This window comes from Thamnophis sirtalis, unplaced genomic scaffold, assembly GCF_051295495.1.
Source record: "Thamnophis sirtalis isolate CommonGarterSnake01/CBP01778 unplaced genomic scaffold, rThaSir2_p1.2 scaffold_4, whole genome shotgun sequence".
Lineage (NCBI taxonomy): Eukaryota > Metazoa > Chordata > Lepidosauria > Squamata > Natricidae > Thamnophis > Thamnophis sirtalis.
Window position 1 is genome coordinate 70,783,088 of NW_028261384.1, and position 20,081 is coordinate 70,803,168.

General features: G+C 37.5%; 1 protein-coding gene across 3 annotated transcripts in view; it reads right to left on the bottom strand.

Annotated features, from left to right (window-relative positions):
* VPS41 (VPS41 subunit of HOPS complex) overlaps positions 1-20,081 on the bottom strand; it is a 243,433-nt gene that overhangs the window by 153,554 nt on the left and 69,798 nt on the right. For all 3 annotated transcript variants that reach the window (XR_015696388.1, XM_087713103.1, XM_087713102.1), the window contains exons 5-6: positions 3,251-3,325; positions 1,019-1,081 (exon numbers count right to left, since the gene is read on the bottom strand). Coding sequence is in view for 2 of the 3 variants with exons in the window: in XM_087713103.1 (XP_087569229.1) it covers positions 1,019-1,081; positions 3,251-3,325 (138 nt within the window). In the remaining variant the exon portion in view is untranslated. The remainder of the gene's footprint in view (positions 1-1,018; positions 1,082-3,250; positions 3,326-20,081) is intronic.

A 20,081-nucleotide genomic window follows, 5' to 3' on the forward strand; every position in this document is an offset into this window, starting at 1 on the left:
GCTCTATTTCCAAGTGCCCCATTTGAATGCAGGTGGGGTCCAAGGGACAATGGGATGTCATTCCTCTGCTGATGCAGCAATCTCAGGCGGGTTGGACATGGGTTGAAGACACTCAAACGAGGATTCCTGCACTCAAAACGGTAAGGCCGGCACACATGAGTGAGCAGCACATCTGGGCCATGGACAGCGCTGATTCCTGCACCCGACCTTAGATCAGACCCATGGGGGTGCCCTGGAATCAGCAAGGGACTGCCCAGTCATCTTGACCCCATCCCATGGGTATATGCATAGGAGGCGGCAAGTATGCAGGGGCTGGCGTCCTGGGTGAAAGGGAGGTGCTCAGAAGGCAGTCAGCCTGCAGGAGAAGACAGTCTTCAGGGAGGCCATGCCCCATGTGCACTCACTGCCTCCTATCCATGAGCCCAGGGCATGGGGCGGTGCATGCCAGCCCCTCATTGGCCCCCACAGAAGGCTGATTGCTTTCTGGCCCAAGATGGCCACCACCAGGTTGTAGATCAGCATCCAGATGGCCTGGGCCAGGATGGGCCAGTCCTTTGCTGATTCTAGGGTGTCTCTGCTGGTCAGATCTAACCACATTTCAGGCTGGATCTGGCCTGTGGGCTTTGAGTTTGATACCCCTGTCCTTGTATCTTCCAGCTTTGTAGAGTATCATTCTGACTAACTGTACTATGGCCAAGAAAAATGGTAACCAGCTGAACTGTTACTTCCACAACTGGATTCCATCCTACTACGGCCTAAGACCCTACACAACATGGCTCATATTATAACATATCTCTGATCTGATGATGAATATCTATAAAACAGTATAAATCACAAACAATCATTAGGTTAATTTAACAAATCAGAGAGTAGTTTGTTAGTTATTCCTATCTTATCAGAATAGGTGCAACTATTTTTACACAACAGTACTATATTGTTGAAAATAAAGTAAAATATTTAAATCAATTAAAGAATGTAATAACATAAATAATAAATTAAATTAAAATAAATTATTTACTTTAATTAGGCAATCAAATGTTTCAAGGAATTCTTCTCCTGTGTACAATCCAAATACCTGCACCTGAAATAAATAATATGCTTTTAGTATTGTATTGATTTATCTGTTATTTAATTGAAAAGGTCAAAAGAATTATCAAATATATTCAATTATACTTTAAAAAAAACAACTGGCAGCAGTATTTTAACCATTTAAAGTTTTTTTATTTCTTATTTCTTATTATAAATATTAAACAATAGTACCTTTAAAGCTGTAAACTGCATGAACCAGATAATGTGAGGAATCTCCTCTTTTGACGAAGCACACTTTTGGTGCTTCTGATCAAGTAAAATGACTGCATCACTATTTTTACTATCTTTACTCTCTTTCCTCATAGCCATACCAAAACCCTTTTATTGCTTCAGGTGTAAGAGTTAGCCAGCTTTTAATTGCTGATGTTGTGTTATAGAATAGAATATTTTATTGGCCAAGCATGATTAAACACACAAGGAATTTGTCTCTGATGCATAAGCTCTCAATGTACATGCAAAAAATCAAAGTAATAATAATCATAGTAACAAAAGATAATAATCATAATAATGATACCAACAAAGAAATAGTAGAACAGATGAGAAGGATAAAATAAATATAGCTGTACTACATGGATAATATACTCAGATTAAGACAACTGTGGAAATTCAGCAGTGTGAAGGAATGAGGGGGGGAAACGGTCTCTTGTCTAGTTGTTTTAGCATGCAATGTCCTGTAGCAGCATTTTAAGGGCAGAAGTTGAAACAAGTTTATTTATAGGAAGTGCAGGGTCTGTAGAAATTTTCTCAGCCCTCTTTCTGACCCAAGCAGTATACAGTCCTCAATAGAAGGCAGGCTGTTTGAAATGTTTTTTTCTTCAGACTTAACTATTTGCTGAAGTCTTTATTATGTCCTGTTTGGTTGCTGTACGAAAACAGATAGTTATAGAAGTACAGACAATAGACTAAATAATTCCTCTGTAGAATACCAGGGCATACCTGTCGGAACCCACCACTGGTTGGAACTGATGAGGACAAAATAATGTTTTGCTGTCTGATAATTTTCCAGATCTCTTAATGTGTGGTACACTTTTTTTTTCAGCTTAAAGTCAAATATTCAGAGGTATTACAATTAATGTATGGAAATTCTCTCTTTTAAATGATGAATACTAAGTGAAAATTAGCTTGATTACTCTGCAGCTCATACAATGTAAAGTTTTTGCAATGGTCTACGGCTACACATGTAATAGAAAACTGAAACTTAATACTATTAAAATATGTTTAACTAAGCACAATAAGCTTGTTGTTTAATTTGGTATGAACCTGCCAAAGAATTCAATAATAAACAAGCTTGGACCACTTCAATCAGTCAGACTTTGAGGAGTGGTATCAAATGCACACAATAGACAAGCAATATTATTTTCTGTAAAAGCATCTGAATAGATTATACCAGAGTTTTATCATCCTGAATTACTTACTATTAGTCAAGGTTGCTGCACACTTAAAAATAAACAAATAAAGACATTCTAATAAGTGAAGAAATCAATCCTCAAAATCACTAAAATGTTAAGCTTCCTTTGTTCCCGAAAAATATGGGTAATTGTTGGCTGTGCAAAAAAATGATGTATGTTCCCAATTGAGATGGGGGTGCCACATTTTAAAAAAGAAACAGGGTGTGTGCATGCATTATTGATTTCACATTTCTTTAATGCTGTAATAGTTCACTGACTATAAAGCCTGATAGATGGTGACTGCTTATCAAAATATTCCAGAAGTAGCAAACATAAAAGTTTTAAAATATATATGAATGAAAAACTACCAGTCCATAGAAATTTTGCCCACAGGAATCCAATTTTCTGGATTTATACCAAAGAAGCATTAAGATACATTCTTGCAGGAACATCAGAGTAGTCAGTGAACTATAACTGGCACCGCAGCAATAATTGCAGTGACATGTGCCTCTACCATAGCTGTTAATCAGCTTAATACCAATAACAGTATTGACATTTTTTGTAATTACTTTTCCAAAAGTAGATTTGAACCAAATATATTTGACTTTAAAGATGAGTTTTCTGAAGTGTGTTTGATAGTAAGGCAGATGCGCCAAGGTAATGTTATTATAGAATTTCACTGTACACAGATCTTCCAGTGGTCTGGAAAAATAACACTGAAGGACCTTTACAGATAAAGAGAAAGAAGGGGGGAGGGCTTGCTCTTGATGTACCTTGCCATCTTCAGAACACACACCCATGTGCTCACCACTTTCATCAAGGCTAATCTGATTGATCTTCACTGGACTCTGTTGAAAGTTAACAATCAGAAAAGAAAAATAATTAAAAAGAAGTATCATCTAGAATAAGCAAATTGTTTCAGCTTTCTATTCAAGATAAAACTTACCTGCTATGTCTTCAACTCATCAAGTTCAGTAGTGTCCATTAATTATATACAATAATTTATTAGAATTGTAGAAAAGATAGCACATAAATGAATGTATGTATGTATGTATGTATGTATGTATGTATGTATGTATGTATGTATTGTATTGTATTGTAATGTAATGTAATGTAATGTAATGTAATGTAATGTAATGTAATGTAATGTAGAGAGAGACAGAGACAGAGGGAGAGAAGGAGGGAGAGATAGAGCAGGGCTCAGCCTGGTTTTTTAATCTGATAGGATATCCAGAAATAAAATAATATGCATCAAAAATGACTGGGACTGGTTCACAAGAGTTGACTATTATTCCTATGATACAATAGTTATCAATCTTTTCTATCTGCAAAAAACACTATTTTAATCTATTTACTAAATATTCCTTACTTACAAGGGATTGTTGAGAACAATTTAATGATATATTCACTGTACTTCTAGCTCTGCACATTAGAGGAATGACCAGCAACCGTAACTAGTGTTGGGATTCAACCCACTTAACAACCAGTTCACCAAAAATGTGAGCATTCGTACATGTGTGCACACACAGCTTCCATGCATGTGATGTGTGTGCACATAACTACTGTGCATGCGCACAGCTTCCACACATGTGCGGCTTCCACCATGCGGTGAGGATTAACTAAGCAGCCTTTTGGGGCCTGCTCCGCTCCATCTCTGTTGTCCGGGGCAGGGGATGCTTCTCTCTCAGCTGCTGCGCTTGCTGGGAGAGAGCAATTTAGGAGCTGTGAGTCACTGCTTTCCTCTAAGACCCATCCAGAAAGCACGCAGCACAGAAAAGCATCAGCCATGTTGAATGCTGATTCTCTGTTCTACAGTGCTTTCCAGATGGGACTTAGAGGAAAGCAGCAGCTCACAGCTACTAAATTGCACAAGAGACCGTCTCCCTCCCAGCAAAAGAAGCATTGGTGACCCGGAGAGCACATGGGGGGTCTCTGCAAGCAACCAAGGTTGGCAAGGGACAGAAGAAGCAGTTGCAAGATCTTTCTGGATGGGACTAACCATGGTATCCTCCTGCGACGGCTAGAAGAGGTGGGAGTGGGAGGCACTGTTCTGCGGTGGTTCTCCTCTTACCTCTCTGGCAGGTCACAGTCGGTGTTGGTTGGAGGACAGCGGTTAACCTCTAGGCCCTTGAATACGGGGTGCCGCAGGGCTCGGTCCTGTCCCCCCTCCTATTGAATATCTACATGAAGCCGCTGGGTGAGATCATTCACCGGCACGGGATTAAATACCATCAGTATGCGGACGATACCCAATTGTATCTATCCGTCCCGTGCCAACTCAGTGAAGTGGTGGAAGTGATGTGCCAGTGCCTGGAAGCTGTTAGGGTCTGGATGGGAATGAATAAGCTTGCACTCAACCCTGACAAGACCGAGTGGCTATGGATGTTGCCCCCCAAAGATAGTCCAGATATTCCAACTTTAAGCCTGGGGGGGTGAAACCTTACATCCCTCAGAGAGGGCCCGCAACTTGGGTGTCCTCCTGGACCCACAGCTGACACTAGACCATCATTTGTCAGCTGTGACCAGGGGAGCTTTGGCCCAGGTTCGTCTGGTGCACCAGTTGCGGCCCTACCTGGACCGGGAGGCACTTCAAATGGTCGCTCATGCCCTCGTCACCTCAAGACTTGACTACTGTAACACGCTCTACATGGGGCTGCCCTTGAAAAATGTTCAGAGACTACAACTGGTCCAGAATGCAGCCGCGCAAGCGTTATTGGGTGTATCAAGATATACCCATGTTACACCTATCCTCCGCGAGCTGCACTGGCTCCCGATCGGTCTCCGAACACGCTTCAAGGTGCTGGTTATCACCTTTAAAGCCCTGCATGGCCTAGGACCTGGATATCTACGGGACCGTCTTCTGCACACACACCTCCCAGTGTCCCATAAGATCTCACAGGGTGGGCCTTCTCCGGGTGCTGTCAACTAGACAATGTCGTTTGGCGGCTCCTCGGGGGAGGGCCTTCTCTGTGGCTGCCTCGGCCCTATGGAATGATCTACCCCCAGAGATCTGGACCCTCCCCACTCTCGCGGCCTTCCGCAAAGCCATTAAGACCTGGCTTTTCCGGCAGGCCTGGGGCTGTTGACCTCTTGAATGAGGTCCAGCCCCGTTAAGGCTGAGTGCATGTTGTATTTCTTTTAACTTGTCTTGTCTTCTACTTTTTAAACTTTTTAGTATTTCTTTTATTGTTTTTTATGTAAGCCGCCCGGAGTCCTCCGGGATTGGGCGGCATATAAATTTATTAAACTCGAAACTCGACTTCTTACAGGTAAGATAAACTATCCGGTGTGTTCCCAAACCACTTTGGTCCTCCTGCGCTCTCGTCTCCCCCCACCCCCCCGCAGCCATTCAGCTTAGCGCGGCAGGCTGAATAAATTGGGGGAATGGTAGTTTGAGGCCAGAGGGGGGTGGCAGCCTTCAGGTGGAGACCCAGGGCAAGGCTGGAGCTGACCAAGGCAAGCAGTGAGCAGGTAATGGAGGTAATGGCAGTGAGCAGGTAATGGAGCAGGTAATGGCAGTGGAGCCATTACCTGCTCCAGGGCAAGGCCAGATCCGGGGAATGGTATGTCCCTGGCACCAACCTGAGGCAAAGGGCAAGCAGGTGGCATGCTTACCTTTGATGAATAGAGCAGGTGAGGCATGGAGATTAGCTGGATGGTCAGGACCGCATGGCAAAGGGAAGATAATATATAGGGCAGGGCAGGGCAGAGTAGGGTAAGCATGGCTAGCTGTTGGTCAATTTTACTGGTTCTCCGAACTGTGCAAAATTGGAACAACCGGTTCACCCGAACCGGTCCGAACCGGCTGAATCCCTAACCCAACTTGCCCTTATTACATATAATTCTTAGATCAGTTAGAATCCAATATTTCATTGAAATCTCCTCTTATTACTATTTTATAATAAATATACTCACTCAAGTATTGAAAACATTAATGAAACTTAATATGAGGATATAAATTATGTTCATAAATATTAATCATAACTATTGCAGATACTGATATTTTACTATATACAATTAAATAAAAATCCATTTACATCAGTGATAACTTGTTGTACATCTTTGCAAGATAAAATAGTCACACTTTTAACTTTTGGGAAAGTATTTGTGAAGTAAACCTGTCTCATCTAATCCTTTATTAATAAAGATTGTCCTGTTCCTTAAAGAAGTTTTTCCTATAGATAAGTAATTTCTGATTTTAATCATTTTAAATATGCTAAGATTACACTTTAGTTGTTACATTTTTACAACTTTTTTACATTAAGACCAATTAAACATCAAATAATAAATTTTGGAACATTTATCAATGATGTTATCTCCATATAATAATTCATTTTCTGAACTATACCATTTAACAAATATCTACAATATTCTAATATTTAAAAGGTTAGCTAAATTGGAGGAAAAACAAGGTAGGCAGAATCACGTTTATCAAACTTTCCTGCCAAGAAAATAGTAGACCAGAAGATCATAATATACTATCCTTCTCAAAATTGTTATCAAACTAATATAGATTTTTCTATGGCGCAAGTTTCTACAATGGATTTGTTCCCCTGGAGAAGCACCTACAATTATTCCGGTAACAAAAACTAATAGTTTCACAACTCAGATTATCTTCTCTTTCCTTTATTGTCTGTCCCCATTTTACATTCATCACCCCCTCCATGATTTCTGATAATATTTTATTGGCATAGGGCTTCCAGTAGCTAAGCTGAGATTGTGGAATACCCTTCTGAAAAAGCAGTTAGTTCTCTCTTTTTTAGAACTTAAGAAAGTAGTTGTCATGCCTCAGCATATAACTTGTATATACTGTTGTTGGTCTCTAGTTCCATCTAGTGGCCAGAGACAAATACCAGGTGTATTGTTTGAAGCTGACCCCACCCATTTACCCATCAGCCTGCACTCTCAAAACAAGTGCATGCTGGGAAGCCATTTCCTTTAGCATTTGGAGAACGCAGAAGCATAAAGAAGAATCCATCTGTGGCAAACAGTCATCCAAGGACAAACCAATCCCACAAATAGAGCATTGCTGGTGAGATTTAACTTGCTTGTATTTATTAATTGTTACATTCAGCAGTAACTCAATACTATCTTGTATTTGGTTGTCATTGTATGTATCCCTATTTTCCCCAGTTTTGCCACATCCTGTTCTTTCAATAAAACATTCGGATCTATGCACACGGTCTGTTTTGTTGGAAGATAGGTGGGTTTAGCTGCAGGTCAAGCTGCACAAGACTAATGTGTAGTGAAGACAGAACAGCAGTTAAAATATTGTGCTATAACCACACTTGGGGGGCCTATTTTATTGCATTATCACTGAAGTACTATTAAAAGGGCAGAATATATATAAAATAGTAACTTAGTTTCAACAATCAGATGATCACTTTAATTCTAAAAAGAGCAAAAAGGTTTTTGCAATCTTGGAAGTACAAAAGCAGACAGTTCTCAAGAGCAGATGTATGAAAAAAGAGCAGCTGACTGATAAATGGAAGGAATTCACACGTCCGTGAATAGACTGATCCTATGCCAACCAATAGGTTTTTGTTTAAATGAGGATTTTGTTGCAGCATGGTCTATGTTGCATTGTCACACACATTTCATATGGCCTAATAGTAAGGAACAGTAAAATTCAAATGGCTCCTGCCACAGACAAAAATCAGGATTTCACAAAAAATATCTGTGTTAAGTAAGAACTAGGTATTCTCCACTAAATCACTACTAGTTGCAAAGTTATTTCTCATGCAGGCCTGTTTGGAATTCTGGACAATATAAGTAAGTTTGACTGCTCAAAAAATAATAATAATGGTAAGCTGACATTATTAGAACAAATATTTAACTTTAATAAGGGAAAAATGTTTAGGAAAAATTTAGAGTTATTTTGGCAGAAGCCTATTGCGTAACTTTATTTGAAGGAAATCTGCCATTTACAAATACATCCTTTGTGACAATCAATTACCTAATGTAAAATATTTGAAATAAATATACTTAGTATGGATTATGTTAGCTTTTCAATTACACATAAATTCAGGGCCAAAGAACTCCTTTTAACTATATGGCAACTTCTTCTCCCTTGATGGTCATCAGAATTTAACCTTATAAGTCCCTGAACAATGAACCTGAAAAATCAATCTGCTAATGTATAATCTGTAAAACTCTTCTGATAACAAATAAATAACTGATTCTTTTACTGCTGCATCTCAATGGATGGAAGGGAGGATGAATAATATCCATTTAGCCTATAATAAACTTTAGTCTATAGTAAACTCCAATTATAGGGGAGAAGTGATATTAGTGAGCCAGAAAACTGAAGATTTAAAAAAGTTTCCTGTACAAGTTATATTTTTTAGCTGTGGCTAATAACCAAGGACTTCAAACTTATTTTATATACCAAGTATTATTTTTTCAAGTCTTCTTAAAAATAAATTAGTGCCAGTATGAGTTTTGCACAATGTGTAATACATCCCAATAAGTTTGTTTAAAGCAATCCAGTCTAAGTATTAGTGTGCTCATCTGGAACACTAAAATCGTTACACTATATTTATTTATGAATTTACACATTTAGTCTTATTAGAATTTTATTCTCCATACTCTTACAACCCTCAGCAATATGCAAACACAAAATGTTCACCACAAAGATGATATATAACAGCAATTAAAATTACAATAATGTAACTTTAACTTCTAAGCAAGATAAACAATTCCTACGGAAATATTAACAATTAAAAACAGCCCCCTGAAAAACTGTTTTAACATGCTTCTGTAAAGCCAAAAACTGTGAGTCAATGGATAGGACGAGGTGGGTGGCTGCAGGAGGCTTGTCTTCGCATCTCTTGGCTTGCCTGCAGTCATGCAGCACGTTGAATTCACCTGCCTTCTGCCCCATGCCTCTGCCTGCTGCCAGTGCCACTGTGCAAAGACAAACATTCCGCCGCCGGTCACCCGCTCCGGCCCACCAACTTGTGGCTTTCCTGCAGTTCATCCTGATCATTCACCTGTGCTGCATGGGCTGTGCAGCCCCAGAATGCACTAACCAAGGGACCAGAGGGCTGCAGCTGCTACTGGATACATCTTGTGTGTGTGCCAGGGCACCCAGTTGGGCTGATCACCCTGAAATTTTGTTTTCCCAAAAATAAGTCCTAGTGCTTATTTTGGGGTCAAAAATATAAGACTGGGTCTTATTTTTGGGAAAACATGGTAAGATAAAATCACACTCTTTTTTTTCTTTTCATTTTTTATCCTGTCTAATTTTGTTTTGTTTTTGTATTTTTTCTCCCCTCTCTTTTTTGGAGTTTGTATTTTAATGTTCTGAATAAAATAAAATAATTAAAAACATTTTATCAGGATATAGCAATGAAAACTCATGCACCTCAGGTGATATTAAAGTAAGTTTAGTATTCTGTAAGTATTAAGACTATTAGCTACTCACAGTTCAATATCAATAGAAAAATCAGTAAAACAATAAAAAAATTATTTCTCCCAAATATATATATTTTAAATTTTTAAGAAAACTTGCTCTTTTTTATTACCCAGAAAATGATGCAAATCCATCATTAATATCATGTTCTGTTCTGATTTATTTTTTTCTAAGAAAAAATGTGTCACTCTTCTCCCTCCATTTTATCATAGTGTATAATAATGAAGGACCTAGCCATGAAAATAGGAAACTGTGACTTTGGGCTCTTTCTCTGCCCATCCCATCTCATACATTTGTTGAGGGGTACATAGGAAATGAAAGCATGCTACTGGAAGCTATACAAAAATAATAGTAGAATGCCAATCAAATAGTAGGATACCAATCAAATAAATAAAAATATTGAATATTAAAACATGTTTACTCTGTAGAAAGTTCTCACAAGGCTTGAAAGTTTCCAATGCACAATCAACAAAAAGAAAAAAATGGTAGACACAGGCAAAATGTGCAGGGGAATATGAAAAGCTCTGGGAATCAGTAGTACATTCACTTCTTAGAAGCCAATCTTTTCCAAATCCCCACAATATTTTTAAAAATATTTAAAAGGTTACTGAGATTTAGCAAACATACATCTCTCGCTAATAAGCTTCTTCTTTCTTTAAATACTAGACTATGCCGAACTCTTAAGTTCTACAGGAAACTTATTAAGGATAACATATTTATTGGCATCCTTCAATCTCAAAAGACTATGGCAGTCATGCTGAACCTTTTTCGCCTTGCGTCCCAAAAGCGTGCGCATGAGCGCTATCGCACACGCTTGCATGCCCACCCCCATAATTTAATGCACCTCTCATCTCAGTGGACCACACATTTTTGCACAAGGCTTTCCCGCCACTCCCTGTTCTGGCTGCTTCCCCTTGGCTAAGACCCAGTGAGAGGAGAGGTTGCTCTGCCACAAATGGGCAGAGACAGGGGGCGAGGGAGGTGCTTAAGCGTGCTCCTGTGTCAAAAAACCTTCCCTTATAAGTATATAAGTATAAGTATAATCTTTATTGTCATTGTACTTAAATACAACGAAATTGGTTTTAACCTCACTGGTGCAAAATTATAACAGAAACAAAAAAAGAAAAAAATTAATGTGTGCATGGAGTGATTGTGGTTGTATTTATGGCAACATGCCATAGGTTCACCATCACAGGACTATGGTATCGTGCTCTGGAAAGAGTTCCTAAAACAGCATCTGGTGTGACTAAAAAGGCCAATTTGAGAGTGGCAATCCTTCCACACTGAGGGCAGATACATTCTGTCCCCTGCCCAGCCCCCTGATTTCGTTGGTTCCGGGACTGGCTCCTTGCCTTGGCCTGCCGAACAAGTGTCTCTTTGAATTCGAGAAGGCTATCCTGCCTCTAAGTTGAATGATCAGAGGTTTTCCCAGCTGTTAATCTCCATTCCCAAGGCCTTTAAATCCCTCTTGCAGATATCCTTGTATCGCAGCTGTGGTCTCCCTCTGGGGCGCTTTCCTTGCACTAATTCTCCATACAGGAGATCTTTCGGGATACGACCATAAGCCATTCTCACAACATGCCCAAGCAAGTGTAGATGTCACTGTTTCAATAGTATATACATGCTAGAAATTCCAGCATGTTCCAAGACTGCACTATTTGGAACTTCGTCATGCCAGGTGATACCAAGAATACATCGGAGACAGCGCATATGAAAGGTGTTCAACTTTCTCTCCTGCCATGTATAAAGGGTCCAGGACTCACTGCAATACAGGAGTGTGCTCAGGACGCAGGCTCTATAAACCTGGATCTTTGTGTGTTCTGTCAGCTTCTTATTAAGCCATACTCTCTTTGTAAGTCTAGAGAATGTGGTGGCTGCTTTACCAATACATTTATTCAGCTCAGTATCTAAAGAGTGTGTGTTGGTGATAGTTGAGCCAAGATACACAAAGTCATGGACGACCTCCAGTTCTTTTTTTTAAACAGTTTATTTTTTTATTTTTTGTTACATATTTAATTTTTTTTGTAAACAGAGTGTTGTCCGGTTTTCCCCCTTTAACATTTTTACATATACATAAATTATTTTACATTATATTTCCATTTCCCATTTTAGCCATATTATTTTCTTTCCATATTTTCCAACTTTTATTTTTTATTTTTTATATATACATAAAGCATGTTATTTTTATCCCTTTAGAAATAAACCAAATTTATCATTTCATTTCCATCTATTTTCTGTGTAAGTAACAAATATCTTCAAGTTCAGTATTGTATATAATCAAGATTTTACTTAATTTGCGCAATTAATATTAGTATAGTTCACTCACATCTTAATTAGCTACATACCATTGCCATGATTAACATATTTCATTTTATTTTACTAATCCCGTTCCTAGTTTCTTTTTTTCTTGTATTATTTCTTTTCTTCTGGATCTTTTCTCTCACTTTTCAATAGTTTTTTTTTTTTGCATAACCCTCCCCAAGATTTTTCTTTTTTGCTTGCCACTATTTATCTCTTTATTTTTGGATACTATTTTCCATTTTTCCTCTCTACTCTTTCTATGCCTCTGTAAATCTCAATTGTATTGTCTAACTAGTTTTTATTTTTTGTTTCTTTTTCTACACTGTTAACGTCTTGTTTTTTATTTGTGTTTCTTGCCAGTTCCTCTCCTAACTCCTGTTTTTTGTGTTCAACAATTTTTCTGGTTCTTTTTCTGGCTCTTTATTACCTGTTAATGTTGCTCAAGCATCTATTAGCATTTCAAGTAGTTCCTCAAACATCCCACCCTCCATGTTCAAATTTAACATGCTTTTAATATCTTTATACTTTTTCCACATTTAATTAAGTCATTCTTCTTATTTCCACCTTTCAATATCAGGTCCCAGAATAGTCCAGTCCACTTCAAAAGTTTTTTGCTTTCTTCCTCAGCCGTAGACAAAGCAAAGTCAGACAATAGAAAGAAACCACATCCTCCTTCAGCATTCTCAGTATATCTCTTCCGTGTGACAACCTCCACTTCTTGTGCAGAGATTGTAATATAGGAAGGTGAATCCATGTCCTGGCCCCTGACGTGTTGTTTTTTTCCAGGCTGATTGTGAGTCCAAAGTCTTGGCAGGCCCTGCTAAAACAGCCCATGAGTTGTTGAAGGTCTTTGGCAGAGTGAGCAGTAACATCAGCATCATCAGCAAAGAGGAAATCCCGTAAGCATTTCAGCTGGACTTTAGACTTTGCTCTCCATGTAGAGAGGTTAAAGAGTTTTCTGTCTGATCTGGTCCGGACATAGATTCCCTCTGTTGCAGTTCCAAAAGCATGTTTCAGCACGACAGCAAAAAAGATCCCAAATAGAGTTGGTACGAGGACACAGCCCTGTTTCACTCCACTTCGAATGTCAAAAAAATCTGATGTTAAGCCATCAAAAACTACAGTGCCCTTCATTTCCTCGTGAAAGGACCTGATGATGTTGAGGAGCTTAGGTAGACATCCAATCTTGGGTTAACATATTTTAGCAAGGACATTTTAATAGCATCAGTGTTTTGAAAATATCTTTCATAGAAAAGGTGAACATCTAAACAACCATCACTAACAATTTTTCTCCAAATTGCTAAAATTCTTCAATAAGAAACAGGAGCCTCTTTACTGGCCCTACTTGTGACAACTTCCTTCTATACCATATATATATTTAAGTATGCATTTTTGGTATGCATTTATATCAGGTCATATGTTGCAGTTTTTTGGTTGTAACTGCAAAATAATTTAAACCATCTCTATGAAACAGAAGAAATAATACAATAGTTGTCCATAGATAAAGTAGTATGCCTAATTAGACTATTTTCAAACATGTAGTCTTCAAAGCATGGACTTTCTATTTTTTTAAAAGTTATTTTTTTTTTAACAAACACTTCATTACATGAACAGTGTGGCACTTGGGTGTCACACATTCTAATACAAATAATACTAATTACATCATAGTTATTACTTTTAACTAACTTATATATTTCTAATAGTAATACATATTTATATAAAGTTGCAATCTGTCACTATTCAATTATTCCATATTTTCTCTTATTATTGTTCTTATTTTATTATATAAAAGTGTATACACTAATATTCCACTTTTCTCTTATTTCTATCTCTTATTCTAACTTTTAATCATATCACCCTTTGTTAAAACGCATTTTTTTTTCTATCCTACCTAATTTCTAATCGTCACATACCTACAAAAAAAAAGGAAAGAGAGAGGAAGAGAAGCAAATTGTCAGCCTCTGCTTTGCTGCTGCTTCGGCTGCCATTGAAACCGGGAGGGGGGGCATAGTATTTGGGAAGGGAATCATTATGTGCTGGAGGAAGATTCTAGACGCTGGCCTGACCATCTCACTGCGCATGTGGAGGAAGGGAGTTTCCCGCCAAGGTTAACTGTCCAGCATTCCATCCTGGTGATGTTTTTTGAAGATATCTCCCACCGGACAGTTGGGTGAATTATAATTGGTCTATGGACTGGGGTGCCAAGGGGAGGGGATTGAACTATACATGATATTCTTTGCTTTCGCGCCTAATTAACCAGATTCAGCTTTGCTTCGCTACTATTCGTTTGTAATTAGTAAAAGTACACTTAATTTCAAGCAAATGGAGTTGAGTGGTTTCTTTCCTGATTATTAAATGAAGTAGCACCTGACACAAATCAAATACCAAAAATGAAAAATCATCTATCCATCATCTCTTGTCCGCTTCAATACTTTAATTGCTTTTTTTCTTTTTGACTTGTCTCTCATATTCCTCTTTATGATTGTTATCTCTTTCTACATCTGCTTCTTGGCTGTTCAATCTGAGTATTTTCCCCACCTCTACCCTCCTCCACTGCCTAGTTTCCAGGATTTCTGCCCATGCCCCTATCTCCCTTTCAAAGATACCTGTTAGTATCTTCAATTCTCTTTTCAACTCTCTTAATATATCCCACCCCCCTGATTTATTCAGTCACTGTTATTTTCTTGGTTGGCTCCTCATCTTCTTTTATTCCCTGGTTCTTCATCTCAGTCTTTTCCTCCATTTCTACTAGCAGCTCTTCCCTTTCCTGGCTGTCTTGTTCTTTGCTCATCATTCCTTCTATAGCATTTTCCATTTTTTCTCATAATCTCCTTAAATTCTTTCTCCATAATGTCCTTTGTATTTTGGAAAAGTAGCACCATCTCCTTCAATGTTTCATTTGTTTCTTCCTTATAAAGCATCTTATTTTGTTTTTTGTTTTTAATTCCACTTTTGTTCAGCAGCCCAAAAGCTATTTATTCAATCCTTAGGTTGCCCTTAAAGGGGTGCACTAATTACAGTTCTTTATATCCCAAAGGTAAACAGTCAGTTCCATTTGAATAGTCCCAGAGGTTATCAAAAGTCTTTCAGGCATCCCTTTAATTAAGTAGCTTACTTATTTTTGTGTTTAAATCTCCAGTAATCCTGGGGTAGTTGGGAATAACCCAATACATATTTTCACAGTTTTCCTTCTCATATGTATTTCCGGATTTGTAGTTTTTCCTTTTGTTAGCAGGTGGCACTCTCAGCTTAAATTTTAGTATTACCACTCAGCAATTGTTGTTTTAGTTATAAATCAATTATAAAAGCAGAATAAGATTTTTAGGTAAAAAATTCCATCATTTTAAAATGCCTTCCCAATTCCCAGACCGCACTTCCCCAATTTAAGAGTACAATTTTCTATACATTTCAAAATTTTATCATTTTTCTCTCTTGTGTCTTCTTCTTCCAGGCTGGTATTTCCTCAAAATGCTTAGATGCCGCTTAAATAAATAGTTCGGAGAAGATAGTTCTAAATTGTTTCACTTAGGTTTAGGGCAAAAACGAATCCTCTGCGCCAGTTCCAGTCACTGTTCACCTACTTCACTCCAGCACCAGTCTTAGTTATTGTTCTTCGGTTGTCCCAGCTTTGTGGCAGCCATCTTTAGGCTGTCTCTTCTCCCTGCCATGGCTGAGCAGGAAAAAGAGCCCCAGGCCAGACAGGAGAGCTGCATCTCTCCTCAACCTCACAGGGTGCTCCTCTTTGCTTCGTTCCCTCTGCAGGGTGGCTTTGGCTCCTCTTGCAACCTACCAGCAGGGGGAGGTCAGCAAAGGGAATGTGGAGACCCATTCCTGTGTCTGATATCACCGTGATGTCAACTGGAAGTTACAAAGCATGAACTTTCTAAATATCCTGTAATTATATTTAAATGTTCATTAACATATATACTGAATAAAATTGAAATATAGAACCAATTACCAAAGTAAGCAGAAAAGTTTCAAAACAATCCTCCCTCCTTTATTCAGAATTTGAATTATATTTCTAATCCTTAATGAAGTGAAACAATTCCATTTGTAATTACTATCTATAAGATTAGTCATTAATAATCACAAGATTAGTAATTAAATCTGTATTTAATGGCAGAATATGACCAAGAATTTCCAAGGATTTTTTATGACAAATTCTAACTGATCATCTGGAGATTACAGACCCAAATCCTAGAATCCTTAACTATGGACTTCTTCAAAAACAAGGAAGGCAACTTAATCCATTGACCTCAATTGGTCTCAGCTGCTATTAATGTTTTTTGGATTGCAAACACATTTAGAATCATAAGAATGCCCACCTGATATTAGATTCCATGTTGGTAAATAATCTCACATAGCAGATCATGTTAAATGTTAAATAAGAGAGGCTAGATCATCAAGCCTTGAGGCACTCCAATAACTGGCATTTGACTCAACTTCTCCTACTAATATTAATTAGAACCAGCCATAGAGAAAAGAAGAAAGCATCCCAAAACTTTATTTCCCATGCCCAATCTATGATCAATGATATTAAGAACTGTTGAAAAATCAAGAAAAACCATTAACTTCCCGTTGATGTCATGGCGACAATGGCTTGGAAAATAGCAGGCTCCCTTCAGCAATGTGAAATCCAGCCAGCAACCAACTGCTGTTATGAGACTCTACAGGGTCAAAACCACCTTGTAGGGGTGGTGAAAAAAGGAAAGGTACTTTGTAGACCACGAGGAACTCTCAATTTCCTCATTAGATCTGAAGCAAGCTCTCATGAACAGCAGCAGACACAACAGCCATTTTTGGCTAGTCACAAGCTGGAGCAACCAGGACCAAAAGGTTTGGGCTGGTGTAGTCCATGGACAGAGCATTGAAGCTGGGTGAGATAACTTCAAACTCTTTCTCTAAAGACTTAAGTGCAAGAATTTCAAAAAATAATCTCCAAGCATTAAGGAAACCGCGATTAGACACACAGAGAAGACTAAAGACTGAAAATTAAGAGGAGAAAAAAATGCCCAAAGGAAGCTTTAAAATATAGAAAGCCTGGAAAAAAGTTTAAACAATTTAAAAGGTGATTTTGGGGGGAAACTGCCTTTTTATGTGTATCTTTAAATCCCCTGGACTTATAAGATAATCAGTTATTTTTGACATACTGTTTAATGTTGGAATTTGGAGCAGGAGAGCCATCTACTGGAAGAAGAAGAGCACGACAGAGTGAGAACTTTCAATGAAAGTGAGGAATGTCTAATACACATAACAGAAGAAAGTAAACAATATTTGGAAGGCAGCCTGACCTTGATTCTATTTTAGATAATGATTTGGCTATTTTGAAACACTTAGTGAGTTTTTCTTTTTTGAAGATTTTTAAACTGAACTAAATTGCAAATTTAAATTGCAAATAACTAAACTCTATTGCAACTGGCTATTGGATTGTGGATTTGAAAGTTTGGAGGAAACCTAGTGGATTAATTTAGGTTTGGATTATTAATGCTATTTGATAGAACACTCTATGAGGCAAAGAAGAAAGGTAATAGAAGAAAAGAGAAAAGAAGAAAAGTTAAACAAGACTTTAAAATTTGGACAATTGGGAAGGCAAATAACTGGAAAATCAAATGGCTGTAAAATACTATTTAAGGATTATAAATACTATTTAAAGATTATAAATTTAGGGGATTTGGAGGTATAACTATGGGATTGACTAAATCTTATTAATATTTGGCTCTGTTGGAGTTTTTAAATATTGAGATGTTGGAACCATAAAGGTATATTGAGTAATTTTTATCAAATGGTTACAAAATGGATTATCAGGGGATAATAGTGGTATATGAAGAAATAATGTTGATGCTCAAAAGCACGCATGAAACTATAAAGAACAATAAGAAGACAATGGGATTGTCTAAAGATGAAGAAATGAGTGTAGAAGCCTCCCAACAACTGGGAAGGGGGGGAAGTTGAATATGATATTCAGAAAATAGATAAGCAATTAGAAGAAGCAGTGGAAGAGAAAAATCAAAATGAGATGCAAGAAGACAAGCTAATGAAGATAAAGGATTGATAAGTAGGAATCAAATAGATAATTTCTTAAGTTGTAATAGAACAGATTAAAAAAAAATCTTAAAAAAAAGATTTATGGATGGGTGCCCAAATGATACAGTAAAAAGAGACAAAGGGCAACGCGAAGGGAATAACAAATATCAAAAAAGTTATAAAATTCCAGGAGAAATAAATAAAAGGGTGATTAATAAGTCAACAAATGATAGAACTTCAAAAAGGTTAAGAGATGATGGATTAATGATAAAATATATTAATAAAATGAAAAATTAGAAAATACAAATAGAAAATAGTAGCATATCTACTAACAGATAATATAATTTATTATAATTAAAAATAAAGTGATGTTAGAAGGTAGCAGTTTAGGATTAGGTAATCTTATTGTATTACTAATATTAACAATGTGTTAAAATATATTATGAATGTAAATTTTTAAGGATTAGAAATTGTGGGGGCTTTAAGATACAATCTCAGGATTGATTAAATTTTGATAATATTTAGCTTTATCAGTAGTCCTAGACATTTGGGATATTGAAATTATGCTGGAATAATGAGTAATTTTTAAAATATTAAATATTAGTGATTTAGTAGGGGTAACAAATACATAGTGCAAAAAAATAATATTTATAATTAGATGAATTAATGGGAAAAAATAAAAATGGGATAAAGAATTATAAAGAGACAATGGTATTGTTGAGGTTGGAAGATTTGGATTATGCATACTTATTTGTATTATTATTGTTAGCATTACTTAAAAAGGACATTGACCCAGTCAATACTGTCCACAAAATATGTATGCTGGGAAAGGAAAACTGCAAATAAAACATTTTTTTAAAAAACCAGGATAGTTGTTCCATCTCTATTCCAGTTTCATCAAAGTCACCAAGTGTGGTTAATATTGTCACCAACTATGTCCCACCATGTAATAGCTCTAATTGAATTAGGTATATATTATCTCTTCCACAGTCCTCTGGTGCAACATGACCACTTTTTTGACCTGTCCAAAAGAAAGAAGGTTGGAAACAGGCAAAATTATCAAGGGCCACTTGATCCATCAATAGCTTTTTGAGGAAGAAATCCACTATGACATCTTTCAAGGCAAGCAAAACCAATGCAGCTCCCTAGGGCATTAATCTACTAGGAACGGCATGGAGCTAACAAAGAAGTAGCTGGATTAATAGTCCCAAGAACATTAGTCACTTCTTCAGGAATTAAAGAATCAAACACCTCCCAGATTTGTCCAGTCATGGTCTAATTCAGTAGGTCCAAGCAACTTTATCCATCAAATGCCTAGAATAGTTATCAGAATTCCTGTACATGATCTTTGGAAGGACCTTGGAGATCTTCTAGTTCAACCCCCAGGTCAAGCAGGAAACCATAAGAAAATGTGAGCATGCATTGGAACTTTTCAAGAAACAAGGCCTTCAACCACCAGTTCATCTGAACCCTATTTTGTATGACATGCTTGAGCTATATATCACTTCAGTTTGACTGACAGCTTCTCCATTCCAAACCCCATCCCTTTCCCTTGGAAAACTAAGTCAGCAACGCCCTTTCTCCTCCTGATGTCAGATGAGAAGCTTGGAGCTTCTATCCTATCCTTTCTCCTATCCTTTTTCCAGCTGTAGAATCTGAAATTACACTACCCATGTACAGCCTGCGTTATAAGCCCTATGTGCTTACAGCTCAAAGCATTGTTAGAGACCCCACACCCCCATTTCACAGTCTGTTTCTGTTGCTCCCCTCTGGGAGCAGGTTTCGAACTATTTCTAGCAGAACTTCCAGATTCTAAGTTAGGAGACATCTGAATGAATTTTCTTTTCAATGTGAAATCCCGGGGT